Source organism: Balaenoptera musculus, chromosome 21 (assembly GCF_009873245.2).
Source record: "Balaenoptera musculus isolate JJ_BM4_2016_0621 chromosome 21, mBalMus1.pri.v3, whole genome shotgun sequence".
Taxonomy (NCBI): Eukaryota; Metazoa; Chordata; class Mammalia; order Artiodactyla; family Balaenopteridae; genus Balaenoptera; species Balaenoptera musculus.
This window is the reverse complement of record NC_045805.1, coordinates 31,968,979-31,982,800: the sequence shown is the minus strand read 5'-3', so window position 1 is coordinate 31,982,800 and position 13,822 is coordinate 31,968,979. Positions and strand designations below refer to the sequence as shown.

At 34.1% G+C, this 13,822-nt stretch overlaps 1 protein-coding gene across 1 annotated transcript in view; it reads left to right on the top strand.

Annotated features, from left to right (window-relative positions):
- ADAM32 (ADAM metallopeptidase domain 32) overlaps positions 1 to 13,822 on the top strand; it is a 176,573-nt gene that overhangs the window by 114,682 nt on the left and 48,069 nt on the right. Inside the window, exons 13-14 of the mRNA XM_036838636.1 lie at positions 8,068 to 8,160; positions 9,824 to 10,022. Of these exons, the coding sequence (XP_036694531.1) occupies positions 8,068 to 8,160; positions 9,824 to 10,022 (292 nt within the window). The remainder of the gene's footprint in view (positions 1 to 8,067; positions 8,161 to 9,823; positions 10,023 to 13,822) is intronic.

Sequence of the window (13,822 nt, the reverse complement as noted above, 5' to 3'; positions counted from 1 at the left end):
AAAAGAGAGAGAGAACCCAAATCAATAAAATCAGAAATGAAAAAGGAGAAGCTACAACCAACACCACAGAAATTCAAAGGATCATAAGAGATTACTTCAAACTATATGCCAGTAAAATGGACAATGTGGAAGAAATGTACAAATTCCTAGAAATGTGCACTCTCCTAAGACTGAACCAGGAAGAAACAGAAAATATGAACAGACCAATTGCCAGTAATGATATTGAATCAGTAATAATATTTTAAAAAACTACCAACAAAAAATGTCCAGGACCAGATGGCTTCACAGGTGAATTCACTGAACATTTAGAGAACAGTTAACACCTGTTCCTATGATAATAAACGACCATATATATGCGTCTTTCCCTGAATTCTTTTCTGTTTATTTGTCTGTCCTTATGCCAATTCCACACTGTCTTAACTAATGTACTTTTCAGTAAGTCTTGAAAACATTGTGTGTAAATCAGCCAACTTTGGTCCTCTTTTCCAAAATAGCTTTACTATTCTAGGACCATTTTATTTCCATGTAAATTGGAGAACCGGCATGTGAATGTAGGGACTTTGATTCGAATTGTGTTGTATTCATACATCAATTTGGGGGGAATTACTTTTCTTACCAATGTTAAGTCTGCCATTCTATGCACATTGTGTATCTCTCCACTTATTCAGATCTTCTTTAGTTCTTCTATAGATTTCTTGTTTTGATAGTGTTTAAATTTTTCATTTAACAATTGTATCATTTATTTAACAATTGTATCACAATTGTATTAACAGTTGTGTAACAATTAACAATTAAAATTTAACAAATAAAATTTAACAATCTTATTTAACAATTTTATACTAACAGTAGTATAAAAATTACAGTGGACTTTCCTGAATTCTAGTGTTGATTAGAAGTACTGAGAGTGGCCTTCTTTGCTTTGTTCTTATTTTTAGGGGGAAAGTTTTCTGACTTTCACCATTAAATATGACATTAGTTATAAGCTTTTTTAAAAAATAGATGCCCTTTACCATATTGAGGAAATTTCCTTCTATTTCTAGTTAACTAAGAGTTTTTTAAATTGAATAAATTTGAAGTGTAATATTGTAAGCTTAAGTTGTACAGTGTGTTACTGTGATACATTTATATATTATATGACTGCTGATGTAGTGATATTTATTACATTACATAATTACAGTACAATATTAATGTCTATATTCATTATATTGTGCATTAGATCTCTGTGGTTTATTTATTGCTCGATACAAGTGTGTACCCTTAAATACCATCACTCTTACTCCTCTGCCTCCGCAACCTCTGGTAACCAGTACTTTACTATGTTTTTCACAGGTTTAAAGATTCCACATATAAGTGATATCACACAGTTCTTGTCTTTCTATGTTTGACTTATCTCACTAGCATAATGTGCTCAAGGTCCACACATGTTGTTGAAAATGGGAGGATAGCTTCCATTTTCATGGCAGAATAACATTCCATTGTGTATGTGTACCAAATCTTTTTTATCCATTAATCCATTGATGGGCATTTGGGTTGTTTCCATATCTTAGCTATTGTAAATAGCCAAGATTTATTGTGATAAATGCATATATCTCCTTGAAATTCTGTTTTCATTTCCTTTGGGTATATACCCAGAACTGGAATTGCTGGATCATATGGTAGGTCTTTTTAAAATTTTTTGAGGAACCTCCATATTGTTTTCCATAGTGGACCAATTGGTTGGACCTATTTACATTCCCACCAACAGTGTATAAGGCTTCCTTTTTCACCACATCCTTGCCAGCACCTGTTGTCTCTTGTCTTCTTGGTGATAGCCATTCTGACAGGTGTGAAGTGGTATCTCATAGTGGTTTTGATTACCATTTCTTGATGATTAGTGATGTTGAGCATCTTTTCATGTGCCTGTTGGCCATCTGTGTGTCTTTAGAAAAATGTGTATTTCGTTCTTCTGCCCATTTTTAAATTGGAGTGTTTTTTTGTTGTTGTTATCAAATTGAGTAAGTTCTTTATATAGTTTGGATATTAACCCCTTATCTGATATATGGTTTGCAAAAATTTTCTCCCATCCTGTAGGTTGTTTTTTTCCATTTTGATAATTGTTTCTTTTGAGGTGCAGAAGTTTTTGAGTTTGATGTCCCATTTGTTGTTTTTTCTTTTGTTGTTTGTCCATTTGGCATCACACCCCAAAATTTATACCCAAGACTAGTATCAATAAGGTTTTTCCCTACATTTTCTTCTAGGAGTTTCAGATCTTATGTTTAAATCTTTGATCCACTTTGAGTTAATTTTTCCGGGTAATGTGGGATAGGAGTCATTGTCATTGTTTTGCATGTGTTTCTCTAGTTTTCCCAGTTGTTGAAGAGAGTATCCTTTCCTCATTGGTTATTCCTGACTCCCTTGTCGAATATTAGTTGACCATATATGCCGTGGTTTAGTTTTGGGCTTTCTGTTCTGTTTAATTGGTTTACATGTCTATTTTTATCCCAGTACCATACTGGTGTTTGTTTGTTTGTTTTATTATATAAGTTTCAGGTGTACAGCACTATAATTCAACATCTGTATACACTACAAAGTGATCAGCGCCACAAGTCTACTTACCATCCATCACCATATAGTTGACTCCCTTCACCTGTTTCTCTTACCTCCTAACCCCCTTCCCTTCTGGTAACCACTAATCTGATTTCTGCATCTATGAGGTTTTTTGGTTTTATTTTGTTGGCTTTTGTGTGTGTGTGGATTTTTGTTTGTTTGTTCATTTGTTTTGTTTTTAGATTTCAGATATGAATGAAATCATATGGTATCTGTCTTTCTTCATTTGACTTATTTCACTTAGCATAATACCTTCAGGTCCGTCCATGTTGCAAAAGGCAAGATTTCATTCTTTTTATGGATGAGTAAGTATTCCACTGTGTATGTATACTAGGTCTTCTTTATCCATTCATCCATCAGTGGACACTTAGGTTGTTTCCACATCTTGGCTGTTATAAATAATGCTGCAATAAGCAGAGGAGTGCATATATTTTTTCTAACTAGTGTTTTTGTATTCTTTGGATAAATAACCAGAAGTGGAATAGCTAGGTTGTATGGCAATTCTTAATTTTTTGAGTAATCACCATTGTTTTTCATAGTGGCTGTACTGATTTATAGTCCCACTAACAGTGTACTAGGGTTCCCTTTTTCCATATCCTCTCCAACGTTTGTTATTTTTTCTTTTTGATAATAGTTATTCTAACAGGTGTGAGGTGATATCTCATTGTGGTTTGATTTGCATTTCCCTAATAATTAGTTATGTTGATTATCTTTTCATGTGCCTGTTGGCCATCTATATGTTTTCTTTGGAAAAATGTCTGTTCAGGTTCTGTGCTCGGTTTTTAGTCAGGTTGTTTAGTACTTTGTTATTGAGTTGTATAAGCTCTTTATATATTTTGGATGTTAACCCCTTATCAGATATATGATTTGCAAATATATTTTCATTCAGTAAGTTGCTTTTTCATTTTGAGATGGTTTTCTTTGCTGTGAAGAAGAATTTTAGCTTGATACAGTCCCATTTGTTTATTTTGCTTTTGTTTCTCTTGCCTTTGGAGTGGGTTCCACAAAAACCTTACTGAGACTGATATCAGAGAGATTATTGCCTATGTTTTCTTCTAGGAATTTTATGGATTCATGTCTTATCTTCAGATTAATCCATTTTGTGTTCATTTTTGTGTATGGTGTAAGGTATTGGTCTAGTTTCTTTCTTTTGCATGTGACTGTACAGTTTTCCCAACACCAGTTGTTGAAGAGACTCTCCTTTCTCTATTGTATATTCTTTGTTCCTTCATTGTAAGTTTATTGTCTGTGTATGTGTGGGTTTACTTTTGTGCTCTCAGTTCTGTTCCATTGATCTGTGAATCTGTTTTTGTGCTAGTACCATCCTGTTTTGCTTATTGTGGCTTTGTAGGAAACAAAACATACCGTTTTGATTACTGTAGCTTTGTAGGAAACAGTCATCCCTTGATATCTACAGGGGATTGGTTCTAGGACCCTTAAAGTATACCAAAATCCATGGATAGTCAAATCCCTTTTATAAAGTGGCATATAACCTACCCCCATACTCCCATATACTTTAAATCATCTCTAGATTACTTATAATACCTAATACAATGTAAATGATATGTAAATAGTTGTAAATAAAATGTAAATGATATGTAAATAGTTGCCAGAATGCAGCAAATTTAAGTTTTGCTTTTCGGAACTTTCTGGATGTTTTTCTGAATATTTTCAATCTAAGGTTGGTCGAATGCATGGATTCAGAACCCACAGATATGGAGGACCAGCTGTAATTTGAAATGAAGGAGTGTGATACTTTCAGCTTTGTTCTTCTTTCTCAAGATTGATTTGGCTGTTGGGAATCTTTTGTGCTTTCACACACATATGGTTTTTATTACTATGGCTTTGTAGTTTACTTTCAAATTCAGAAGCATGGTACCTCCAGTTTTTTTTTTTTTTCTTCTCAGAATCACTATTTGGAGTCTTGAGTTTCCACACAAATTTTAGGATTGTTTTCTCTATTACTGTGAGGAATACCTTTGGTATTTTTATGGGGATTATGTTGAATCTGTAGATGGCTTTGGGTACTATAGCCATTTTAACAATATTAATTCTTCCAATCCATGAACATGGGGTATCTTTCCATTTCTTCATGTCTTCTTTGATTTCCTTCAGCAAAGTTTTGCTGTTTTCATTATGCAGATCTTTCACTTTCTTGGTTAAAATTATTCCTAAATATTTTATTGTTTTTCATGCCATTGTGAATGGGATGGGTTTTTAAAAAAATTTCTCTGTCAGATGCTTCATTATTAATGTAAAGGAACATGATTGATTTTTGTATGTTGATTTTGTATCTTGCCACTTTACTGAAATCATTGATTAATTCAAACAGTTTTTTGACTGGTTCTTTGAGATTTTCTGAATGTAGGATCATATCATCAGCAAATAACCACAGTTTTACTTCTTCTCTTTTTATTTGGATGACTTTAATTTTTTTTTGTCTTGACCAATTGCTCTAGCTAGGTCTTCCAGTACTAAACTGAATAGGCATATTGAGAGAGGGCGTTATTGCCGTGTTCTTGATCTTAGGGGAAATGCTTTTAATTTCTCTCCATTAAGTATAATCTTAGTTAGCTGAGAATTTTCAATGAAGAATTAGTGTTGAATATTGCCAAATATTTCTGTGTCGATTGAGCTGATCATATGAATTTTCTGTTTTTATTCTATTATTAATATGATACATTTAATTCATTGGTTTTTGAGTGCTAACCCAGCCATCATGCAGTCCTGAGATTAGCCTCACTTGGGTTATTTAATATATATAAATTTATATGTATATATATAAATTTAAAATTTGCCAATGTTTTGTTCAGGATTATGGCACTTATTTTAACAAGGGAATTGTCTGTAGTTTTATCTTTTCTTGCAATCTTTTCTTCTGGTTTTGGTGTCAGGGTAATTTTGGACTCATAAAATGAGTTGGAACGTGCTCCCTTACCCCTACTTTCTGAAAGAATCTGTTTAATATTGGTATTCTTCCTATTTATTTATTGTGGAAGAGCACTTAAGAGGAGATTTACCCCCGTAAATCTAAGCCCCTAGAAGTTTTATAGTTTGGATTTTAGTTTTAGTCTTATGACCCATTTGAGTTATTATTTGTGTGTGTGTGTGTATGTGTGAGAAAGGTGTAGGGTCAGTGTCTAGAGTCTTATTTTCCTTGTGAATGCCCAGTTGTTCCAACACCATTTATTGATAATTCTCCATTGAGTTGCATTTACTCCATTAACAAAGATTTTGTTATCTCTATGTAGGTCTATTTCTGGGGTCTCCATTTTGTTCTAAGCTCTTTGTCTATTTTTTTGTGCATACTACATTGCCCCTATTATAGTTTTTATTAAGTTTTGAAGCTGGGTATTTTTGGTCCTTCAATTTTCCTCCTCCTCTTCCTCTTCCGCCTCTTCTTTTTCTTCTTCCTTCTCTTCCTCAGCATTAGGTTGTCTACTCTGAGTCTTTTGCCTTTCCATATAAACTTTAGAATCAGTTTGACTATGTCCACAAAATAATTGCTGGGTTTTTTATTGTAGTTGCACTGAATCTCTACATCGAGTTGTGAAGAACTGACATTTTAACAATATTTAGTCTTCCTATCCATGAACATGGACTATCTCTCCATTTATTTATACCTTCTTTGATTTTCTTCATCAAGTTTTGTAGTTTTTCTCATATCGATCCTGTAAAATTTTGTTAGTACTATTCCCAAGTACTTCATTGTTTTGGTGCTAATGCAAATGGTATTGTGTTTTTTATTTCAGATTTTTATTTTTCATTGTTGGTATAAAGGAAAACAATTGAGTTTTGTATATTAACCTTGTATCCAGCAACCTTGCTATAATTGCTTACTAGTCACAGGAGGCTTTTATTGTTATTGTTCTTTGGCTAATTATTTGGTATTTTCATTACATAGGCAGTCATGTAATCTATGGACAAAAATAGTTTTTGTTTCTTTCCCACCTGTATATTTTCACTTCATTTTCTAGTCTTATTGCATTAGCTAGGACTTCCAGTAAGATGCTGAAGGGAGTGCTGAGAGGGGGCATCCTTGCCTTGTTTCTTTTTTAGGAGGAAAGCTTATAGTTTCTCACCATAACTGTGATATTAGCCACAGATTTTTTTTCTAGATGTTACCAATTGAAGAAGTTCCCTCTACTCCTAGTTTGCTAACATTTTGTATAAATGAGTTTGGATTTTGTCAAGTACTTTTTCTACAGCAATTGTTATGGTCACTGATTTTTATTCTTCAGCCTGTCAGTATGATGGATTATATTAATGGATGTTTGCATAATAAACCAGCCTTGCATACTTGTGATAAATCCCATTTGGTTGTAGTATATAATTATTTTTATACATTGTTGGATTCAATTTCCTAATTTTTTGTTGAGGATTTTTGCATCTATGTTTATGAGATCTATTTATTGATTGATCTGTAGGTTTATTGATGAGATCTATAGATTTATTGATGTGTAATTTAACTTTGTCTGGGCTTGATATTAGGCTAATACTGACCTCATAGAATGAGTTAGGAGGCATCACATATCAGTGCTGGGCGAGTAATATGGCTGTGATTCCATGGCATAAAGGCAGTAGAAGCTCCATGTTTAATGCTTCTCCTGGGTTCTGTCCTCAGTGCTTTTTCTATTGACTGATTTTAATTTGTATCCTTTCCATATAATAAACCATAACTGTGAGTATAACAGCTTTCATTGAGTTCTATGAGTTCTTCCAGTAAATTATAAAACCTGAGGGTGGTTTTGGGAATCCACTGAACTTGAGTTTGGTGAAAGAAATGAGGACAGTCTTGGGGACTGTTCTCTGTAACTTTACAGTGGGTCTAAAGTCTACCCACCCTTTTTTCCCCCAGCTTTTTTGAGGTATGATTAGCAAATAAAAATTGTATATATTTAAGGTGTACAGTTATACAATGTGATGTTTTCGTATATGCACACATTGTGAGATGATTGCTGCATCAAACCAGTTAACATATACATCATCTCACACAGTTATCATTTTTTTGGTTTGGTGAAAATACTTCTTTTACTGCTTAGCAAATTTCAAATATGCAGTACAGTATTGTTAACTATAGTCATCAAGCTGTACATTAGATCCTGAGAAATAACTCATCTCATAAATGAAAGTTTGTACCCTTTGATCAGTGTCTCCCCTTTCCTCTCACCTTTCAGGCACTGGTAACTACCATTCTACACTCTGTTCTATTGTTCAGTTTCTTTAAAAAGTTATTTTATATGTTTTGCCCAGTTTTCTAGTTGAATAAGAATTAGTAAGGTACCAGTTACTCTGTTGTGACCTGAAGTAAAAATGGCACCTTAGTATTGTAATTGTTTAGAGATGCAAAAATCTATAAATGTTAACAGCATGCATATTGTTACCCCGCAAATAAAAAAGTAAACCCTGTAGCACAGCTCCTGACAAAGTTTATATCACTTCCATGACGTATTTTTACTTGTGCCTTCCACTCATTTATAGCAATGTGGACCTGATAGCTGTTGTAATCCTCAAACTTGTGTGCTGAAACCAAATACACAATGTGATAGAGGATCATGCTGCAACAATTGTCAAGTAAGATTTTAGTTTATTACTATCTTCTAAGTATATAATGAATTATGTCTTGGATACTTTAGAATACATAGACACTTAGCTGTAAGTCAAAATAAATGACCTTTCATGTAAAGAAAAAAAGACTAAATTCGGGGTGATGTTTCTGATTTTATGAATTATAGTTGGATGTTGAGGTCTCCTTATAATGCCATTATTCTCCCTAACGATGCTATTGTTTTTAAGCCTTGACTGAGAGGTATTACAGAATTTTTTGATACAGAAGATCGCCATTAAAAGGGACTGTTTTCATTTATTTTATCCAATATTTATATTTTTGTGAATAAAAATTATGTTTTGGGTTGTGATGGGTATCTGTAAGTATGTAACTGAAAGATACAGCAATTTCCCATAAATGCATAAATAATGAAACTCACTAGATGTAACACTTTTCAAATGCTCCATGTTAGCACAAAATTTAAACTAGGAATTTGTTATACAAAGATCATTTGACTTAAATGTCACATTTTAGCTTATATGGTGAAGATGTTGATTCCTGTCCCCTGTTTTACTTTTCAGCTCTTCCAACATATATGTGACAGATTCGTCACATAAGAACCCCTCTATTGAACAATCTGCCACTGTTCTGTGTTCTTCACTATCCTTTGACTGATGCGGTTTTATGTTATTTTTCTCCTAGAATCTTGTCGTGGTTAATTCTTACCTCCGTAATCTTTTTAGTGTAAACTGGAAGTCATCAATTAAGAAGTATGAGATAAATGCCCAGTTAAGATTCTTTATATAATATTTCAGGGCTTCCCTGGTGGCGCAGTGGTTGAGAATCTGCCTGCCAATGCAGGGGACACGGGTTGGAGCCCTGGTCTGGGAATGTCCCACATGCCACGGAGCAACTAGGCCCGTGAGCCACAATTACTGAGCCTGCGCGTCTGGAGCCTGTGCTCCACAACAAGAGAGGCCACGATAGTGAGAGGCCCGCGCACCGCGATGAAGAGTGGCCCCCACTTGCCGCAACTAGAGAAAGCCCTTGCACAGAAACGAAGACCCAACAAAGCCATAAATAAATAAATAAATAAATTAATTAATTTTTAAAAATTTCAGAATAATATACATGAAAGTGTTAATTAACCATAGGATAATTCAGGAGAAGAATTACAATTGGGTTCCTTCTTTTCTAAGACTTCAGTAGTTGACCTACCTCTTTTAATCACTCTTTGGTTTTCCACTGTTCATTCTCAGTTATTTAGGTTTCACATTTTCACAGAATTACAGATATTCCATACTTAAAAACTGTGGTTTGAATAAGTATATTTTATTTGGAAATTATCTAAATTTCATAATTTTTGCCCCAAAGGAATAATTATCCCAAGCTAAAAACTACTATTCCTCCCTTCTACCAAAGCACAGACAAAACTTGGGCTCTCATTATATCATATTTGTGTTATCCTTTTCCTTGTACATATGTCTTATCTCCTGTTTTGGTTGATAACATTCAATTTTTTTCAATATGATTATCATAATGCTTTATAACAAGAAAACAGTAAGAGACATTAATGAATAAGTACATCATCAAACTATAAATAGAATTAGAGCAATTTTAAAATAAATATTGATGAACACAACAATCTTATATATAATGCTTTAATTTTTATGTTTTAATTTCTATTAGTTTATGCAAGCAGGTGCTGTATGTAGGCCTGTTGCGCATCCTGAATGTGATGTTTCTGAGGTTTGTAATGGAAGCTCAGGAAGCTGTCCGGCTGATATAACTATACACAATGGACACAAATGTAAAGGAGGAGAAGCTTTTTGTTTTGATGGAGGCTGCCAAGATCTTGATGCACGTTGTGAGAGCATATATGGAAAAGGTATTGTGTTGTAACATCTATGTAGTTGGTGCTCAGTATTTTTATTAACATTACCAAGACAATGGGCAATTATATATATTTAAATTCTTTTTTCTGTTTAACTCTCTATTTTTATTTTTTTTGAGCTTATTAAGGTATAAATGAGAAAAATATGTTTAAGGTGTACAACATAATGTTTTGATATACATATACATTGTGAAATAATTGCCACAGTCATCTGCTTAACATATTCATTGCATATATATACCCAGGAATAGGCTTACTGGATCATAAGGTAGTGCATTTAAATTTTTGAGAAGACTGTCTACTGTTTTCCATAATGGCTGTACCAATTTTCATTCCCACCAACAGTATATAAAAGTTTCCTTTTCTCCACATCCTTGTTAATACTTATTATCTTTTTCTTTTTGATAACAGCTATCCTAAAAGCTGTGAGTTGTGGTTTTGATTTGCATTTCCCTGATGATTAGTGATGCTGAGCTCCTTTTCACATATCTGATGGTCATTTGTATGTCTTTTATTTCAAGAAATGTCCATTTAGGTCCTGTGCTATTTTTAGATCTCATTATTTGTCTTTTTTATTGAGCTGTATGAGTAACATATATTTTGGAGATTAATCCCTTATCAGATATATGGTTTACTAATATTTTCTCCCATTCTGTAGGTTTCATTTTTGCTTTGTTGATTGTTTCCTTTGCTGAGAAGTTTTTTAGTTTTATGCAGTCCCACTTACCTACTGTTGCCCAGATTAATGTCCAAGAGCTTTCTCTCTCTGTTTTCTTCTAGTAGGTTTATAGTTTCAGGTAAGTTTAAGTCTCCTCAACCACCCGCTTTATTGAGATACAATTGACATATAACATTGTGTAAGTTTTAGTTGTACAACGTATTGATTTGGTACTTTTATATATTTCAGAATCATTACCTCCATAGTGTTAGCTGAACTTCCGTTATGTCACATAATTACCATTTCTTTTTCATGGTGAGAACATTTAAGATCTACTCTCTTAGCAACTTCCAAGTATATAATATGGTATTATTAAGTATAAACATCATGCTGTGCATTAGATTCCAAGAGCTTATTCATCTTATAACTGGGAGTTTGTAACCTTTGATGAACATCTCCCCATTCTTCCCACCTTGCAGCCTGTGCTAACTATTGCTCTACTCTTTGTTTCTCTGAGTTCAATTAGATTCCACATATAAGTGATATCATATTGTCTTTCCCCGTATGACTTATTTCACTTAGCATAATGCCTACAAGCTTTATCCATGTTGTTGCAAATGGGAGGATTTCCTTCTTTCTCATGACTGAATAATATTCATATCTCATATTTTCTTTGCCCATTCATCCTATCAGGAAGGGGTAAGCTTCCCATCCCCCTTACCTTCTCTGGTTCTTTCACCAGGTCAAATAATTAAAATGACATAAGACGGCTTAACTGGAGATATAAAATTTTAATTCATACATATGAGAACTCCACATACATGAGAGAGTCAGAGATCCCCATACATAAGAGGTTCAGAGACAGAAAGGTAAAATGAGTTGTATATGACATCCTGAGCTAAGGAATGGGATAGGGGCCTGGGGCTTTCAAGGACAGCAGGGTCATTCACAGGACAATAAGAAGAGCAGATGTTTGGTAATTAGATATTTGCCCTGTCATACAGATAGGGCCAGTTAGATAGTATTTTTTTTTTATAAAATACAATCAAATTTTTTAAAAATTATTTTTTAAAATTAATTAATTAAGTTTTGGCTGCGTTGGGTCTTCATTGCTGTGCGAGCGGGCTTGCTCTAGCTGTGGAGAGCTGGGGCTCCTCTTCGTTGTGGTGCGTGAGCTTCTCATTGCAGTGGCTTCTCCTGTTGCAGAGCATGGGCTCTAGGTGCGCGGGCTTCAGTAGTTGTGGCTCGCGTGCTCTAGAGCACAGGCTTAGTAGTTGTGGCTCACGGGCTTAGTTGCTCCACGGCATGTGGGATCTTCCCAGACCAGGGATCGAACCTGTGTCCCCTGCATTGGCAGGCGGATTCTTAACCACTGCACCACCAGGGAAGCCCTGAGATAGAATTTATCTCTGATAATAACTCTTTTTCTGGGAAAAATCCCTAATTTAAATTATTCTAGGTAGCTAAGGGAAGGGTAGTAGTTTCTCTTCAGCCTGCAGGGTCTCAATTGCCTTTAGCTCAAAATAATCCACATGCCAAAGTGGTACATCATGGGGAGGCTTGTTCTGAACCCCTACAATCCAGCAGAGTTTTAGGTTGTTTCCGTATCTTGCCTATTGTGAATAATGCTGCAGTGAACATGGGTGTACAGATATCTCTTTGAGATCCTGTTTTCATTTCCTTTGGATATGAAGTGGACTGAAAGTGGAATTGCAGAATCATAGGCTAGTTCTATTTTTAACTTTCTGAGTAATCTCCATACCGTTATTCATAGTGGCTGCACCAATTTACATTCCCACCAACAGTCCACAAATGTTCTATTTCCCCCACATCCTCACCAACATTTGTTATCTCTTGACTTTTTGATGAAAGCCATTCTAACAGGTGTGAGGTAATATCACATTCTGGTTTTGACTTGCATTTCCCTAATGATTAGTGATGTTGAACACCTTGTCATGTACCTGTTGGCCATTTGTATGTCCTCTTTGAAAATAGTCTATTCAGTTACTTTGCCCATTTTACAATACGATTTATTTTTGGATATTGACTTCTACTTCTTTATATATTTTGGAGATGGTTTTAATCAGATATATAATTAAAAAATATTTTCTCCCATTCCATAGGTTACCTTTTCATTTTTTTGATTGTTTCTTTTGCTGTACAAAACCTTCTTAGCTTGGTGAAGACCAACTTTTTATTTTTCTGCCTTTATTGCTAGTGCTCTTGGTGTCATATCCAAAAAGTTGTTACCAGGACCAGTGTTAAGGGGATTTTCCCGTGTCTTCTTCTGGGTGTTTTATGGTTTCTGATTTACATCTAAGTCTTTATGAGTTCATTTTTTTTTGATCCATGAACACAGAATATCTTTGCTTTTGTTTTTGTCTTCTCACAGTTCTTTCATGAAAGTCTTGTAGTTTTCAGGCTATACATCTCTTGCTTCATTAAATTTATTCCAAAGTATTGTATTGATTTTGATGCTATTGGGAATGGTATTTTTAAAATTTTTCAGTTGTTTTGTTGTTAGTGTACAGAAATTCAACTGATTTCCATATGTTGATTTTCTATCCTGCAACTTCACTGAATTTGTTGATTAGTTCTGGCAGCTTTTTGGTGGAACATTCAGGATTTTTTCTATATGAGATTATATTGTCTGTAAACAAAGACAATTTTACTTCTTCTTTTCCAACTTGGATGCCTTTTATTTCTTTTTCTTCCCTAACTACTCTTGCTACAAATTCCAGTACTAGTTGAATAGGAGTGGTGAGAATGAGCACCCTTAGGTTGCTCCCAGTGTTAGAGGAAAAGCTTTTAACTTTTTACCATTGAGTATGATGTTGGCCGTGGGTTTATTATATATGGCATTTATTGTGTTAATGTCTGTTTCTTCTAAACTTAATTTGTTGATCATTTCTGTCATGAAATGATGTTGTATTTTATCAAATGCGTTTTCTGCATCTATTGAGAGGATCATATGATTTTTTTATCTTTCATTCTATTAATGTGGTATATCACATTTATTGATTTGCATATATTGAACCATCCTTGCATTCAGGGATAAATGCTGTTTTACCCCATGATGTTTGATCCTTTTTATGTTCTGTTGAATTTGGTTTGTCAATATTTTGTTGAGAATTTT